Source organism: Pelodiscus sinensis, chromosome 2 (genome assembly GCF_049634645.1).
Source record: "Pelodiscus sinensis isolate JC-2024 chromosome 2, ASM4963464v1, whole genome shotgun sequence".
In the NCBI taxonomy this organism is placed as follows: Eukaryota; Metazoa; Chordata; order Testudines; family Trionychidae; genus Pelodiscus; species Pelodiscus sinensis.
In genome coordinates this window covers 222,429,943-222,448,255 of record NC_134712.1, presented here as the reverse complement: position 1 = coordinate 222,448,255, position 18,313 = coordinate 222,429,943, and the positions used below count along the sequence as shown (strand labels likewise).

Below are 18,313 nucleotides of genomic sequence, written 5' to 3'. Positions count from 1 at the left end.
TAAAAACACAAATTATACTGATCTATTCTCTTTATACACACATGCATCTCCTACTCATGGTAAATAGTGGTAAAATAGGCCTTTCACATAAAGAGTCTTCATTCGTCTTTGATAAGAGAACTTTGCAAAATGTGGGAAACATTTTTTTCTACTTACCAGCTTGTGCTGGAAATGCATGTACTTGATGAGATGGGCTAGGGTTTGAAGTTATTGTTGGAAAGGGAACTGAAAGCTGTGCATTTAATAGCTGGAGGCGCTCCTTTTTAGCAGTGAGGTTCTTAATCTGCTCTTCTAATCGTCGATTTTCAACTTGAAGTTGGTGTAATGACTTCAACATTCCCAGAACTAGAAAACAATTGACTAATAAATCTGACTCTTTTAAAGTCGCATTTAAAGTTTTTTCTTATAAAGAATGTCTCAGGATTGCACAATATGTCATGTGCTAGAGTTTTAAATTCAGTATAAATCCTTAGCATCTCTAGTTATGCACTGAAAATTAACAGTGCCAATTAGGATAGAATTTAAACTGAAAATCCGTCCCAAAAACTACTGAACAATGTACTAAAATAAAGAAAATAAATCTTAAAATCTTTCCTTTTGAAATCAGATGTATGCTATTTACAATATATAAACTAATATATAACTTAAGATCCAAATCCTGCAACTATGGATCCATGTGGATGGACCCTTATTTCTATGCAGTGACAGTCGAATCATTATGGTCTATGCTGATTTTGAGCAGGTTTCAGTACAATGAACTTCTTCAATTAATATAGCCATAAAAAAGAAAATAAAAACAGGATTGGGTTATGAAGCTTAAAATACAACAAACTCTAAGATATATGCATTATTTTATGTAGTCAACTAATATTGTATTTTAAAACCCCAAAAGAAAAGGAGCAAAAGAAGCTTCTCTGTTGAGTTCTTTATCACATAAACTGCAAATTTATTTGATCAATGAATATCCTTTATTCAGATTTGGGGAGAGGAAGAGCATTGGTTGTTTTTGTTTTGAATCACCATACACCTTGCTGGATGCCAAATCTTCCAGCTGCTTTCAGTGTTGATCTATAGATCACCCAGCAGGGAGCACTACATGAGCACTGCAGTTACCACCCTTTCTTTACAGATAAAGCACATCATCATCTGAAAAGACACAGCTTTTACTGTGCACATTTCCTCAAATTCTGATTTTGTTCCAGAACATGGATGTCCCAACTAGAGCTACAGAGTGACTGTTATGCCACAGGGATAGCCAGCCACTTTTTAAATACCAAAATGTATTTGTTTAACATGACCTCTGGGCCTACAACAGACACAAGTCTACTGGTATAGGCACATCTGGTCATTTCCCAAGGATTTAGCTTTTATCCCTCCTCTTCAAGAACATACAAAGGAACCCTCAGAGCGCCCAAATGAGATGCAATAAGACTTAGCTAAACCTGTCCTCCAGCTATCATGTTTAAAGGATTATCCCTGCATGAATTTCCTCACAATTAGCATTTTTGTCAGGGTACCATTCATAAAAGTACCAACTAGATGGCACTTTATTCTCTACCAACAACCAGAATAGCATGTTCAATAACATAAATATACAAAAAAGTGACAAAATAATTATTTTTATTCCTTTTCTAAAACTATTCTACCAATTTTATTGATACTGAGTTTTCATCAATTATGAATAAATCAAAAGCAATATTTTTTCCTCAGTTAAGTTTTATTTGTATTCACTTATTTCATTTTGGTAAACAAAACTCTTGAAAAATAAATAACTTATACAAAAATTGTATGAAACAAAGAACAAACAAATACAAAAACCCTGAGGACAGCTGCACAACACTTGTGAAAAACAACAGTGTTTCTCACAACAAGCGAAGCAGGTAGTTTAGACTAAAAATACCAGAAATAAAGCTCTAAAGAAAATATTTCAGAATATCAGCATCACATAAAATAAAGCACAAATCAGGAAATATGCCTTCATACTAATCACCAGGGCTCGCTGAGCAGCGGTGAACCCTGCTCGCCAGCCGCATGGTTCTGCGCATCTGCAGATCATTCTGCGCATGTGCAGATCGCTCTGCGCCAGCTCTTCCGGGGTGTAATCTACTCGCCACAGGCGAGTAGATTACATTGTTTGTAGAGCCATGCTAATCACTATCAAACAGAAGTTATAAATTATGCAGCATAAAATGGCAATCAGGTTGTGTAAAGTCTTGTATCACATTCACTGGGCGATAATTGTCTAGAACACTGCCCCTCTAAAAAAAAAAAAAAAAAAAAAAATGTGAATACTTACTGTCATTAGGGGTGCCCTGTTCTAGCAAAAATTGCTGTCCTTCACTCCATTGCCTCTCCAAAAGCTGTTCAATGCTGGCAGCTACCGGGGGCAAATTTTCCACACTGCTGTTCACTGACTGGTCATAGCGAATCTGTAAGCTGCTTACAGGAGATCTGTTGAAAACATTGTAATTACACATTTAAAAGAAGGAGGGAAGGTATTTAGCAAAGGGCCCATAAAGTTTCTTACCTTGTGCTAGCCTCTAGCATGTATATAGTCCAGAGTTTACCATACTAAACTTGTCAAAGTCATTAGGAACTCTGAGCTCTCATCATCCAGTTTTTTGATATATGTTGCATATGTCCATTCCAATATAGGTGTGTGCATGCCCTGAGCACAGATTCCAGAAATGTTTCTTCTAGTGATATCGTTCAGGTCAGCTCCAAAGTCCTCTGGTGTCACGTGCTCATGCTGCCAGTATAAATGGCCCCATAGACCCTATTATCATTCATTTCTTCTTACCAACCAACTCTGATAAGTGAGCCCAGTAGGTGGGTTTTGGAATGGACATGTTCAACACATCCTGAAGTACAACAGTTATGGAAAGATTAGTATCCCTTTTTTCTACTTGAGTGTCTGCACATTTCCATTCCAAATCAGGGTTCAGAGTTCAAGGGCAGATTGACTGTTCGCCCAAATATGGCATTGTCTCCAGTCTGCTGGGTAATGGCATAATGCATTGTGAATGGGTGGACTGACAATCAGGTTTCTACCCTGCAGATGTTGTGAATTGAAACTTGTTCTAGAAAAGCAGTGGAGAAGGCTTAAGACCTTGTGGAGTGAGCCATCAGATTAACTGGAGTTCATAACATGCTGGAATGCAAGACGTAATCCAAAATAAGATTTTCTGTGCAGAGATGGGGAGACCCTTCATTTTTTCTACTATCGCTATAAATAGCTGAGTAGATCTGCAGAGTGATCTGATTATTTGTATGTAGAAAGCCAGGGCCTGCCTGACATCCATAGAGTAAAGGCACTGTTCCTCTTTATTCACATGTGGCTTAGGGTAGAATCATGGCAGGAAGATTCTTGACTGCAGTGGAATTGTGAAACCACATTTAAGAGGAATGGTGCATGTGGCTGTAACTTGGGTGGGCAAAATATGGTCCAGAGGGCTGGATCCATCCCATCAAACCTTTGGCTCCATCTGGTGGCCCAACAGGCTCCTTGAGCAGGCTCCCTGTCTTCCGCATCCCCATTACCCCCCTGCCTGATCCTGGACACCCCCCCCCCCCCATCACCCTCCTCCAGTCAGAATTCTCTCCCCATACTCCTCCTGGACCCTGCATGCACTCCTGCACCCCTATCCCCTACCCCAAGTCACAGCCCCCACCTTAACCCAAACTCCCTCCCAGACCTCACACTACCTCCTACAGCCCAATCCTTTACCTCAAGCTTCCTCCTGCACACAACTTCAGTGGCAGACCCAGCACCACCTCCATTAATATCACAGAAAAGTGCAGCCTTTTACCACTTACTAAATTCTTGGAGTGGCTTCCCCCAAAAAAATTATCCCTGCTGTAATTGGACTTTATCATTAAAAACGACTGTATATAGGGACATTAACATGAGGGCCCAGATCTCAGCATATTCTGGTTGAAGTGATGACCACTAGGAAGGCCACCTTCCAGGAAACATTCAACACTGAACACGTTGCTAGCAGCTCAAATGGGGATTCGGTAAGCTTTGACAGGAAAAGGCTCATGTCCCAAGGAGGGACGAAATTACTAATTTGTTAGGTGAAACAGAACTTTTTCCAATGGCTTCCACCTGAAGAAGGGAGTGGATTTCCTTTTTCCAACAGTTACTCATGAAAAGGGTCCCTCAAGAAAGACATGAGATTGGAAGCTGGGATTACATGTTGCAATCCAGTTCTATTGTGCTGAGAACCTAGAAATCTGAAAAAGTCCAGACATCCAGGAAGTTGGAGAAGAAGAAATTACTCACCTTGGTGCACTAACAACAGTTCTTCGAGATGTGTCCCCCCGTGGGTGCTCCACTGTTGGTGTCAGGTGGTCTCGGCACGGCAGATTGGACTTTTCATGAGCAGTAGTCAGCCGGACCGCACATGTGTGGCTTCCACCTCGAGCCATTTGTGCCCTTTTGATCATGCCACAGTCCAGCTCCTGCCAGTTCGAGTCCATCTGGATAGCTGAAAGACACAACGTGAGACTCCGAAGTGGGGAGGAGGGCAAGTAGTGGAGCACCCACGGGGGGGACACATCTCAAAGAACCGTCATTACTGCACCAAGGTGAGTAACTTCCTCTTCTTCTTCGAGTGATGTCCCTGTGGGTGCTCCACTGTTGGTGACTGTGAAGCAGTACTCAAGAGCAAGTGGAAGGTGGGCCTCGGAGTCATGACTTGATGGTAGTCAATAGCACTGCAGAGGCCATGGTAGTGTCCTTAGCTTGTCACTGGTGGGCCATATAGTCGCTAAACAAATGTCTCTGAGGGGGACTCCCTAAAGGAAAGCTGTGGAGGTCACTACAGCTCTGATAGAATGTGCTGTAGGTGTCTCAGGAAGTGATTTATTATTAATGGTATAAGTTCTTTGTAATGCAGGAAATTATAAGCTTGGAAATGCAGTGCAATGAGAGTGGGTCACTTTTGGTGCATTCCGCTATTGAGATTAGCAAATGCTCAGAGCTCAGATTTACGGAAAGTTCAAGTTCTGTCTATATAGAACGTGAGTGCTCTGTGGACATCCACAGAATGAAGCATAGCATCCCGAGAAGTCAAGTGTGGCATAGGGAAAAAGGAAGGACGGACAATTGGTTCATCTATGTGGAATTCCGAACAAACTTTGGGGATAAAGAAGAATGTGGGTGCAATATAACACTGTCCTTATTAAAAATGGTGTAGGGTGGTACTGCCATTAAAGCTGCCAGTTCTCCTACTCTGCAGGCAGAAGTGACTGAAAATAGAAAAATTACCTTCAGCGTCATTATGAAAAGTGGACAGGTAGCTAAAGGTTCAAAGGGAGCATGGGTAAGTGTCCAACACCATCTCCAGATTCTGTACTGTCAGTGGTAGTCTACATGGTGGTTATAGGTTAGATAGGCTTTTAATGAATCTTTTAGTTATAGGGTGTGTGAAAATTGAACAACTATCAACAGTTTGATGAAAAGCAGTAATGGCTACCAAATGTACTTTTAAGGAGGGAAGGGCCAACATAGCGTCGTTCAAGAACGAGATATAGTTCGCAATTTTGTGTAGAGGTACTGTACCTGGGTCCAAAGCTTTGTTAGAACATCATGAAAGGAATCTACACCATTTTTGGAGGTAAGTGGAATGGGTAGATTGCTCCCTGCTGTGCAAGAGGACATTTTTCACTTGGTTAGAACTATGAAATTCCCCTTTATAGAACCAACAATAAGCCAAGCTCTCAGGTATAGAACATGTGACTATGGGTGGAGTAAGGTTCTACTGTTCTGAGTTAGGAGGTCACGGTGAATGGGAAGGTAATAGGGTGGTTGAGGAGATAAAGGATCCATATCTGTTGTGCCCCAAACGGAGCTAAGAGAATAACTGTTGCTTCATCTCTGTTGATCTTTTCCAGCACTCAGGGAATGAGAGGAGTGGGAGGGAATGCGTACAAAAGTGGGCCTTTCCAGTTGAGGAGAAAGGCATCCCCTAGAGATCCTGGTCCGATACCAGCTCTGGAGCAATAAGGTCAACATATGTGTTCTTGTAGGAAGCGAACAGGTCTATTTTCGGGTGTCCCCCATCAGTGGAAGATGGGTTGAAGAACCCAGGGATGAAGCTCCCACTCATGATCTGGGGCAAAATACCTGCTGAGAGTGTCTGCTGTTATGTTCTTGATGCCAGGTAAGTATGAAGCTATCAAAGTGACTCTGTTCCATATGCACCACTTCCATAATTGGACTGTTTCAGTACACAGAGAATGGGATCAAGCCTCCCCCCCTTGGAGATTTATATAATACATTGCTGGTATGTTGTCGGTCAGTATTCTGGTATGTTGTCTCGAGTATGTGTAACGAAATGCTTGCATGCATTGAAGACAGCCCTGAGTTCCAATAAATTTATATGTAAGGTCACCTCTCGGGTCATCCAGTGTCCTTGTATTGACATGCTGCCTGTGTGAGCATCCCATCCAATGAGGAAAGCATCTGTGGTTATGTGGGCAAAGGGCTGATCTCGATCAAATGGACGCCTGCCAAAAGGTTGTGTGGATAGGTCCACCATTTGACAGACCTTACAACATGGAAAGGAGGAGAGACTCATCTGTGCACTTGCTATCTGTGGTGAGTATAAATAGAGGCAATCCAATGCTGGAGGCATCAAAAGTGCAGGCGTGTGAGGTTGACCACATATGTGGTAGCAGCCATGTGGCCCAAGAGCTGAAGGCAGGTAAATATTGGGACTGTAGGACTAGTCGTGAGAGCAACGACAAGGTCTTGGATCGCTTGAAACCTTTATAACAGTAGGTATTCTCTTGCAGAGGTAGAGTCCAGTTGAGCCCCTATAAATTCCAGGGTCTTTGTAGGCTGTAGCGTTGATTTTGGGATGTCGAGAATAAGATCAAGAAGCTTGAATGTCTGCCTAGTTATTAGTATCATTTGGTGTGCCTGCCTCAGATGGACCTTTTATTAAGCAATCGTCCAGGTAAGGAAAAATAATCACGGCCTGCCTACAAAGTGTTTTGAGAATACTCTGGGTGCAGAAGATAGGCCAAAAGGCAGCACCCGATACTGATAGTGATCTGATCCCACCACAAAATGCAGGAACCGTCTGCGTGCGGGGTGTATAGTAATATGATAATAGGCATCCTACAGGTCGAGGGCTGCAAACCAATCTCCCTTCTCTAACGCTGGAATTATCGATGCTAGGGTCACCATTTTGAATTATTTTTGAAGGTACTGATTCAATCTGTTGATACCCTGAGTATGAGAACTCATGGTGTTTCCAATATGGTACATACCGTTTACAGCGGTAGGGTGGGGTATACATTCCCAGGGATCACAAGGTCATTTTTAAGTCTTTACTGGAATGTAAGACCTCATCAGTCTTTTCAGCAAACAACTTTTGCTTATCAAAAGGGAGATCCTCCATTTTTGTTTGTAACTCACGAGAGACCCCAGCGGATTTTAGCCACGAAGCTTCTCCTCATGACTACCCATGTTGCCGTAGCTTGAGCTACTAAGTCAGCTACCAGTAGTACTATTTGAAGGGCGGTCCTTGACGAGGTGTACCCCTCTTGCACAATGAATTTCAATATTGGCCTCTTTGAGTCTGTCAGGTATTCCATTAGCATGGTGAGTTTGGTATAATTGTTGAAATTGTGATTTGACAGTAGTGCTGCATAGCTAGCTATGTAGAGAAGCCAGGTTGATGAGGAGTAAAGTTTTCTGCTGAATTGATCCATGCGCTTGCTCTCCTTATCCACAGTGGTGCTCTTATATTACAGAAGCTTAGATCTTTGTTGGGCAGCATCCACCACCAGTGAGTGGAAAACCAAAAAGTCAGCTCACTTTAGAGGGACGAAGTACTTTCTGACTGCATGTTTATTGGTTGGAGGCACTGATGCTGAGGTCTGCCAGATCTCATCAGTGGCCTGTGTAATGGCCTCGTCTACTGGAATTGCAATCTTTGCACACTGCGAGGGCTAAATATTTTTGAGAAGTCAATGTTGTTTTTCCTGTACTTCAAATAATTGTACGTCCTGACCCACAGCAACTGTCTTAAAGAGAACCTGAAACTGCTTCAGGTCGTCTGTGATCACCAGATATAACTGTCTCATTGGGAGATGATGAAGACTGATCTGTTGGTGAAATAAGTGGGGGCTGCTCTTCTGCCTCAGATAACTGACTCTTCTCAAGTTCGGAGTGTTGAGCCATAGAGGGAAAAGTAGGAGGTGTGACTACCATCTCCTGCCTTTGAGGTGGTCAGGAAGAAATTGTGGGTGCATGACTGAACGCCCATGGCAACAGGGTGGGCAATATTCATGCTGTTGATAAAGATATAGTGTCAAACCATGATGAGGATAGTAATGGTAGTATACTGGGCTGTGATGTTGATATTCTGATCAAGTAGGGGAAGACTATCTAGATGAAAAGACACTCCTATGAGGAGAATGATAGTGTACTGGAAGATTTGCAGAACGTGGAGAATTGGGTGACCATCTCAAGGATGGTGGAGGTGAACAAAAGGCATATATCTCCTGTATGGAGCCGGTGACCAATGATAACTAGGTCTGTAGTGTCTGCTTTGGCCATGCTTCGTGTTGCTCCCTCTTTACCAGGGTGAATGTGGTAAAGGTGGTGCTGAGGATGGTACTGGAGAGAAAGTTAGAGGTTCCGGACTTATTTGTCTTGCTGAGTCAGATTTTTGTCTTGCCTTTTTAGGCACCGGTGGACTGAGCAGCAGGCACAGTGCTGAAACCGGCTCCGTTTGATTGTGAGACTTTTTCGCTGGTGCAGACATTGGCACCGATGGCGGCGGTGCCAGAGATGACGGCACTGTGTTGGTGGGTGCCGGAGTTGACAGTGCCGCTAATGGCGGTGCCATGACGGCCGGTGCCGGGGTTGGCAGTGTCGTAATGGTCGGTGCAGTAGCCAGCGGTGCCGTTTGGCAAGCTGATATGACCGTTGAAGGCACCAACGTTGATTTGTGCCTAGATTTTGGTTTCGGGGCCCTTTTTTTGCCATGCTCCTGCGGTACTGGCTTATCATCCACACTCACTCGGCCAGTCAAGGTCAGTGTAAGGGAGCGAGCTAGTGAGGCTCTTATTTGAGTGGGAGTCGAGTCTGGAAAAGTGGCTCTCCATTTTTCATTCCTAGGTGAGCATGATCTACAGGCTGACTGGGATAATTCCATGGGTTATAAGGCCTTGTCAAAGAGCAACATCTTCAGCCTCATTTCTCTGTCTCAGCATGCTCTGACCGTAAGTGTGGCGCAGTGAACATTCTTATGCATTCAGCATGGCCATCAGATGCAATGCATCATGGCATGTGGTGCACTTCTTGAACCCAGGGGAGCCCAGTATAATGGTAGGTCTCCCTGTGTGTCTTGAGAAAAGGGTTTGTAATCTAACAGCTAATGAAGAGAAAACAAATTTAAATTACTAAAAGTACTACTATCTTTAGAACTAAACTATCAGAACGTGACTAAACTACAATTAAGTACTAAAGGTAAATTTTCTTTCCTGACTGGATTGTCTGAGGAGGGCTCGCTCCATCTGCGATTGTAGGCAGCGAAGAAGCAACTGGTGGGACCTGGACCGCGCATGTGATCAAAAAGGTGTGAACAGTTCAAGGCGCAAACCCCGCATGTGCAGTCCAGCTGACTACTGCTCATGAAAACTCTGATATGCGGCGCTGGGATGACCCAACACCAACAGTGGAACACACTTGAAGACATCATTTGAAGAAGAACAAGGAGGTAACTAAATCCCTATGTAGAAAGGATTGTGATGCTGAGCCTGTGTGTCTTGTCAAAATGACGATCCCAAGTGTCTGAGATTGGACTGCAACTCTAGCCATGGAGGATGGGAGAGAGGGTCTGCACCTGAATCCTCTGCTGATCCTGCCTGGATAGCAGTGAAAAGCCATGGTCTGTCTGCCAAGACCTGTAGTGTTTCCTCAACCATACTGGTATTTACAGCCTCAAGGATTTCAAGGTTGTCTTTGAGTCCTTGAAACCATGCAGCCTACCATCTTTTTGCTCAGAAAAGAGAGAGAACTCTTCAAAGAGAAGGTCTTATATAGTTTGTTGCGATTCATGTGGGAGACCCAAGGGTTGCAATCATGAGCCCCTATGCATAGTTACTGCAAGGCCATTGATCTGACCATGGAATCAGTGGCGTGCAGGGCCACCTGAAGGGAGGCATGTGCCACTATCTTCTCTGGTTTGACTAAGGATGAGAACTCCAGTCTAGAATCCTAGGATAGCATGTTTAGACATTTTAACATCACACATTTTAAATTCATAGACACCCAGCAAAGCTTGCTCTCTTTCAATGTGGACCTGTAAGCCCAATGTGGAATATGTTTTTGGCTACATTTCTTTAGATCCTTCACCTTCGATATAGGACCCACATTCCTTGATAATAATCCCTTTTGTTGGTGGCCACTACATACAGGGATCTCTGAGCTGATGAGGAAAAAAAGGAATTCCTACCCCTTGGTTGGTAGAAAGTCCACTATAGAAGGAAGTGAGGCAAGAGTTTGCGACAGGGCCTTGACCTGGTGTTCCTTGTGGTCATTTTGTGTCAGGGAGTCCCAAATGCCATTACTGCCTCTTCTAGAGAGGAGGATGAGTAGGCTATAATGAGTCAAGAAGCCTCTGTCAATGTCCACAGGGGCATGCGGGGCTTCCTATTGAGATTTGGTGCTGTGCTTGACACTGGAGTCCAGATCCGGATTATCTTGATGTGGCCTTGTCTCTAAGACAGTGGAGAATGAATGCCTCAAGGGGATGCTTAGTGTTGGAGGAACCCCCTTCCCAAGGTTCCAAATTGGCTGCTGCATAGCTGCTGGATCCCATGATTCAGAGGAACTACTGTACTTTGGGTTGTGATGGAAAAGGAATGGCCTGGCAAGCACCAAAGTTGGCTGCTGCAATGAGGAAAATAAGAACCCACATGCAAGGAAGATGAATTGTAGAGAGCAGAGTAATGCAATATCTCCTGGTGAAGATCTCGAGACTGTGAATGGGACTGTTCCGCAAACAGCAGCTGTGGCACCAGGTGAAATCCTGGTGACAATTGCCTGCTGCTTGGGAGCAACAGCAGCATCAAGTCTTGACACTATAGGTTGCCCATACTGGGAAGGTGAGACAGTTCCTGAACATGGAAAATGCCTCAGGTGTTGACTGTCCCACAAACTGGCCAGTACAATGTCAGCCCTGAGGAAGGTGACCCTGTGTGTCAGTAGAGTTTGCGTGGGCATTGGAATTGCAAGCACTTCTTGGTACCAGGGGAGAAGAGCGGTTCAACATAAGTCTCATTCTATCCTGGTCGTCTTTTGCCTTCAGCACCGGGGGACTGGCTCTTCCCTTGATGCTTAATGGTGCTTCTTCTTATTCACTGGGGAAGATAATCAGTGCCACAAATCCTGATCTATGTGAGGAATGAGATGCACCACAAGTGAAGTGCTTGGAGCCAATTCCAAGTGTGGTTCCAAGGCAGATCTTGAAGCAATCTCCATAAGGAGGACCATTAGTTTTGCTGCTTAGTCCATTTTGGTTTGAGGTCTGAAGTCCTTGCAGACTTGGCAGCAGTCTTTCTTATGAGATTCCCCAAAGCATTTAGAATGGCTTAAGTGTTGGTCATTTAAAAGCACAGACTTATCACCCAAGGTCCATGGCTTGAAACCCAGCCACAAAAGCATGCTCTGGCCCTCGGGGAAGTAGAAGACCTCACTAGCTAAGCACAGAAACATCTAAAACTAAATACTAAAACCTACTAAAATTATTAAACTAATTCGTATCCCACTGCAATAACAATTTACATTAAGAACTAGAGAAAAAAATAGAAGGACTGCCTGAACAAGTGGGGTTCTAGCAACTGTCATGGGGAGGTAAGATGGAGTTGAAGGGGAGTGGGATTGGCGGGGTTCTTTAAACTGATGCAATAATCACCCAGCCCCAGAAGATGCTGGTGCTGACTTGATGGATACCACTGACGGGAATATATTCTGGCAACTGTGCTAAAGGTGTGCACACCCCTACACTAGAATGATCATGTGAAAATAGTTGAAATAGTATTATTTCATAACCCCTCCCTGCCAAAAAAACACATTAGAGTTGCACTCAAAAGTCAAAAATAACACAGTTAAAATTGCTTATCCAACCATTAACTGCCACCTTTGTGCATATGCATACATATACTTTCTTTATATATATAATCATGTCCTAGTCTTTCCATTGGGCCCATCCCATTCACAGTGAATTTCACCACTTTGAAGAAAGCCATTACAAGGTCTATGTACTCCATAATTGCTTTTCAAGGTTTCACTTGCAATCTACAAAGTGGACAGTACTCAGTGAACAGATCAGCTGCTCAATATTTCTTCTTATCCCCATGGTTTCCTGTAAGGCCCTGTGCCTCATTCCGAGCAAGATCTAAAGCCAATTGAAGTTATAAGCATCTTTCCATTGCCTCCAGTGGGCTCTGGATCAGATCTTTCCATATTACTTACTTGTGGTGTGACTGCAACTTCCAAACAAGAAGCAGAATCCCACAATTACAGATCTTGTATAAATATATAACAAGTTTGTCATTTGAAAAGAAAGTAGACCAAAACAACAGGTAGATATAAACAGACAGGGAGACAACAAGGAAACAGTGATTACATTATGATTAAGGCTCCATGTCTGTCATGGAGTTCTCAGAAGTTATGGATTCTGTGACTTTTTGTGACCTTTGTGACTTCTGCAAAGGTTCTGCAGCCAGCTATACTGGCCACTTCTGGAGCAGTCCCAGGTCAGCTGCACCAAACCAGCCCCAAGGGTGGCCATACCAACTACTAGTTGGTAGAGTCCAGCACCTAATGCCACTGGCTCTGCCCTATAGAGGAGCCCTCCCACAACTAAGATTTGGTTAGGATATTTATAGTGCTAGTCATAGACAGGTCATAGGCTGTGAATTTTTGTTTATTGCCCATGGCCTGTTTACTAAAAATACCCATGATTAAACTGCAGTCTTAATTATGATTCATATAATAAGCAGTGGTCACAGTACAGCAGATGCCTAACAACTGTCAAATGCTTTGCAGGCATTACAGCATAGGTGATTTTGATTTAGAGAAGGAAAATACAATAACTGCAGATTTTTAGAGGTTACTTCTACTACACGGAAAGGATGACGTGAGAGAAACTGCAAAGGAGCTTCTGAAAAATTTGACAAATTGATAAAGGTTGGGATTACTAGTGAAGCAGAGGCAGAGTAGATGGTTCAACAGCATATAAGTGATATGCAGGCAAAGATAGGCCAAGAATGGACTTAAATGTCACCACAAACTACTTGTCTTCATCTGGCTGAAGTGATGGACAAGGAAGAAGACTCTTGCAGAATCATTAACTGATTTACTATACTACACTGAAATCTGCACTATAAGAAACTTCTTTCTGTATAGGTTTTCTAAGGTATTTGCAACACCCCTGTGAGGTCAGAAAGTATGTTCTTTGTATTTTACAGCTGTAGCAAAGAGATTTAACAACTTGTCTAAGGTCATACATGAAGTCTGTAGAAAGTCAAGAATAGAATCTAAATAATCTGTATTTCAGTGCACTGCCTTAGCTATGAAGCAATCTATACGTTTCCAGTACTCCTTTGTTTTATTTACTACAAGGGAACAAGTCATGGGCATTGATAAAAATAGTATTTGATCCTGTAATAAAAGACTATATTGTAATTCATATGTACAAGAGGGTAGAGCTAAAGCTGGGTAGACAACTCACTCTCATTTCCTGATATCTGAGCACTTCATTTTCAACCTTAACATTCTTCCCTTGCCTCATTTCAGGTATTTATACCATGCCTCTTTATATACACGTGTCTCCTGTTTATTGCAGTCAAGGAATAACTGTTTAAATTCTCAGCCTTGCTATTATATTAACATATTGATTTACATTTACACAGGGATGTACATACATATTTAAAAACAGGTATTATACACTGACAAATATGTGATGTTGTTCAAATTTGAACATTACAAGTAGCCCTGCAGAAATGAATTAGTGGGCAGAGGTTATGCTAGGAAAGCAAACTTGCAAGGTATGTAATATTGATGATATTTTACAGTATCACTGATACCAATATTAGACAAAGTATCTTACAAGATGTGCCATGTAAGGTATCAGTGGAAAAGTTATGATTGGCTAAATATGATAATCATGTTTGTATGTATGTACAATCTTAGTCTTGTGAATTATACATGTGTGGTATATTTGTAAAACCTATGCTGTGTATCTGGATAGTATCTCCAGACAGATAACCAAACAATTAGGCTGGATAGTGCTGATGCCTATCGAAGGAAATCAACCATACAATCAACCCATTGATAGAGGTTTACATAGATATAAAACAAATATTCACATCCACATTTGCAAAAATAATCCACAGATGTGGATACCTGTGGATATAATACAGATATCTGCAAAGTTGCAGGGTTCTAGATAGAAAATTTGTATCTACATCTTTATCTGCAAAAATGAGCCACAGATATCCGCATTCATATCCGCAGATGCGGACAGCATGGATATGAAGCAGATACCCGCTAATTTACAGGGCTCTGTCCATCGAAAGAAGCTAGGGACTTCACCTATGTGTCAAACAGGACATGCAGAAACATGCTGGTGGACAGGGTACTCTCATGTGTGGTAAGTTTGCATTTGGGACAATGGAATTACAAGCCACAGGGTAAAGAATATAAAAAGGCAGCTGCATCTTCTCCATCTTGCATTCAATTCTGCTTCATAGCCCTGAAGAAAATTCTCTACAAACTGAAGCACTGAACAAGATGGACCCATCTAAGCTTTGGGTGTTTTCCAGAGGGATTCCACAAGCCAGCAAACTTCTCAGTGTTGATAAGAACCTGATGTATCGCCCCTGAAGTTTTATGTATGCAAATCATCGTTTTGACCATTTAACAATTCTCATGTTCATATATATAGTTGTAGATTCTAAAGAATTAATTGGCAATGTGATATTTTAGAAAAGACTCAAACTAGTATTAAGAACATATGAATATTTTGTATACTAAGCAGAATTTTACATTAACGTCTCACTTTACTTGACCTATGCATTGGCTGATAGTCAGGGAACTAGAATGAAATAAAGGCTGGCTATGTGATATCCTTTTTTCAGCTTCTTGATAATCAGTGTGGGAGATGAGTAGAATTTATGTTTGATTGGTGAATCTAACTTCAGCTTTAACCTCCTATTTTGGGAGAATCTACTCTCCTTTTGGCAGCCTTTTCAGTGTGGGCTATCGTCGGCACCATAGGTCACAGTATGGTCCTTTTTGATATCATAGATGAGCTAGTGTCACTGCCTATCATTAACATTGCCTGACATTTCCTATAAGACTCAGTTTTCGAGTGCTTATAACTTTGCCAAACTTTTATTATGTGTACTGAATTTTTTTCCATGTTGGATGTCTGTCTCAAGCTGAATTTCTTTGCTAAATTTCCAGCCAACACAATTCAGCCATTTACAAGGTTAGAGAAAAGGAGATTGTTTTTCCCATGTTAAAAAATTCTAGTGACATTTTCCTTTAACAGCTCTAGTTTCCCCATAGTTGGATCCACCGATATATAACAAACATTAATTTATAGCAATTTTGTTTTTTTAATTACAGACTTCAATAACAATCTCAAACTGTAATAATAAAATACAATGTTACAATACTATAATATGGTAACTGAAATTCTTTGGAGGCCTATTGTCAGACCTGGCAGATGGCAAGCTGAGGCAAGAGCAGATGCAAGCTGGAGAAGAGGCAGGTTGGTGTGAAAACTGCCACGGCTAAGCAGGAGCAAGAGCAAAGGGAGTCTGTTGACGTTATTGGCACTGGAAGAGTTCCTGATCAGATCAGACTTGCTGAGCAGATTTCCCTTTGGAACCTATATATGAATTCACCTGGATGGGTCCTCACCTGTGAATAGGCTGAAACTGGTGGACTTACCAGTATCAAAGATGCTATATCAGGCTTAAGCAGACTTGGGCTCTGAAATACCTGAGGTTCAGGCATGCTCAGAGCTAACACACCTATCTAACAGTCCTTACACAGGCAAAACTTAGCCATTGGCCAAACAAGGGGCACAACAGTATCCTTAAAATACCATAGTGTTCAATTAGGCCACATATGCAAAATAAGCATTCTTAATAAATAACCACCATTATTTCCAAATAGCATTCCTATTTCACTTAAAGCATTTACCCAATGCCCAGACTATATGAATTTTCCCTTATAAGTATATTCTAAAAATCAATGGCAACAATTATAAGTATGTTATAGTGAAAAAAAATTATAGAAAGAAGATTCTATTGTCAAATTTAAATAATGGAAGTCATGTGTGCTTTCTCTAGAGCAAGAAAATACAATATTTGGATTTAGTAATGTTGCCTATGTTTTACCCTCAGCATAAAATAAATTGTTTCTATTAGCCCATTTTTTACTTACATTCAATATTCCCAAAAAGTTTTAATGCCATTACGGTCATCTTGTAATCTTAGGTAAAGAGATCATGTATCTTGCCAATCTAATCATGTGTGTTTCAGTTCATATCAGAATAAATTTGGTACCATTTTTCTTATTTTCTAGACATATACATTATCTGCATAATTCTTTAGAAACTTAAATATATGCATATTCATAAAAAATAATTTCCAAATCTTAAAATGTTTTCTTTGCCTGTACTCTCCAATGTCAATAATGCTTACCTTGGTGAGAGACTTCCTCTGGGTGAACCTCCCCTGCCAACAAGGCCCAGAGTATTATCTCCAAGATCTTGATCTGCAATTTAAATATTTCAGAACTGATTAGGTTACTCTTATTAGATAGGAGTTTTAAAGTTGCTGTATTTTTAAAATATATTAATCCTTATCCACTACCTATTAATGTGTAGTTAGTTGAAGACTGCTGAACTGTAGCATGTAAGGCGTTGTCCTTACACATTTCTGTGGGTGTACCAGGCCATGGATTATGTTCAGTTCTTTCATTCCTTTCTGTTTTACAGCACAGAAGCGTGGTTTGCATTTGCAGTACCCTCCCCTCAGCCACTTTTAATTTCTACGGTGAAAGTAATGAATCACAGCTGTGGACAGCTAATCTGTATGCTTATCACAGCAAATCCTCATGCTTTGTATTTTTTTAAACACTTTTCATCCAAAGACAACCCATAAAATATAAAATGCATAAAACCTACCAGCAACTAACAATTATATATTGGTTTAAAGATTTACTGAACATTTTACTGAAGTGCTTACTTTATAAATTGTTACTGTTTATAAGCAAAAGCATAGGAAAAACGTTTTCTAAAATGTATTCAAACAAACAAAACCCCTCATTAAATATAAAGAAATGTTTTGCTTGGAAGGACTCAAAAAGGTTATTTTCCCTATGGCCTCTCAGTAAAATAACCCTATCTGCCCCCTTCAAGGATTCCCTCCTCCTTTTCTGAGTCAAATGACCTCTGACCTCTTAGAAGGCAAAGACATGACTGATCCATTCTTGGTAAACTGTTAAACTCATTCCCTTCCCCCAAACAGGCATGACTACTATGACATGTCAACAAATCCTTAAGGATGGAATGAAACAAAGCAAATCCAGTAGCTCATTAAAACTGGTCTCTTCTGCAATGTTGCAAAATTTCAATTGGTAAATATTCACAGGATTATTAAACATTGTAGAAGTTCTATAACAGGATCCTTCTTCCACACAAAGTTGAGTGTAATGCAATTTCATGAATTATGCAAATAAAGGTTTAAACTATTCAAGACAAAACCCAGTACTGTGTTACTTTCTTTGCAAAGAACTAAGAGAACTGAACACATCAATCACAAAAGTCACAAGAGACATTGTTGCATTCCTGCCTGCTGATGGCTCTGCTTAAACATTTACATTTCAGACAGTAAAAAATGCATAGCCATTTTGCACTAACAAAAAGAATTTACTTCCAGCATGCAAGAATCATGTGTCATTTAGGAACCAAATCCCCAGCCAAGATTTCACAAACTTAGTGGTCATATTTTTTTAAATAGTTAAAATCAGGAAAGCAGATGCTTTGAACAATTCTATCAAGCTTACCTGCTTGACTGTTTTCAGACTGAGCTATAAGTGCTGCCATTGCTGATTTAGGATTCAGCCTATTGCCATACATGTGGGATGGAGGCAAACTGAGGGAAGATCCAGGTAGAGTATTTGCCTGTAAGAGTACAATTAAAACTACCATCTTTAAATATTCTGGGAGAAAAATCCTTAATTTATTTTAAGGACACCTTCCTCATG

General features: G+C 41.3%; 1 protein-coding gene across 7 annotated transcripts in view; it reads right to left on the bottom strand.

The window, feature by feature from the left end:
* MLLT10 (MLLT10 histone lysine methyltransferase DOT1L cofactor) overlaps positions 1-18,313 on the bottom strand; it is a 310,090-nt gene that overhangs the window by 15,933 nt on the left and 275,844 nt on the right. For 4 of the 7 annotated variants that reach the window (XM_075922496.1, XM_075922495.1, XM_075922498.1 and 1 more), the window contains 4 exons: positions 16,747-16,819; positions 4,286-4,490; positions 2,297-2,451; positions 157-345 (listed from right to left, as the gene is read on the bottom strand). In XM_075922496.1, the coding sequence (XP_075778611.1) occupies positions 157-345; positions 2,297-2,451; positions 4,286-4,490; positions 16,747-16,819 (622 nt within the window). Of the gene's footprint in view, positions 1-156; positions 346-2,296; positions 2,452-4,285; positions 4,491-16,746; positions 16,820-18,112; positions 18,231-18,313 lie in introns of all 7 variants that reach the window. The other 3 variants (XM_075922497.1, XM_075922500.1, XM_006119517.4) reach the window with 1 other exon arrangement.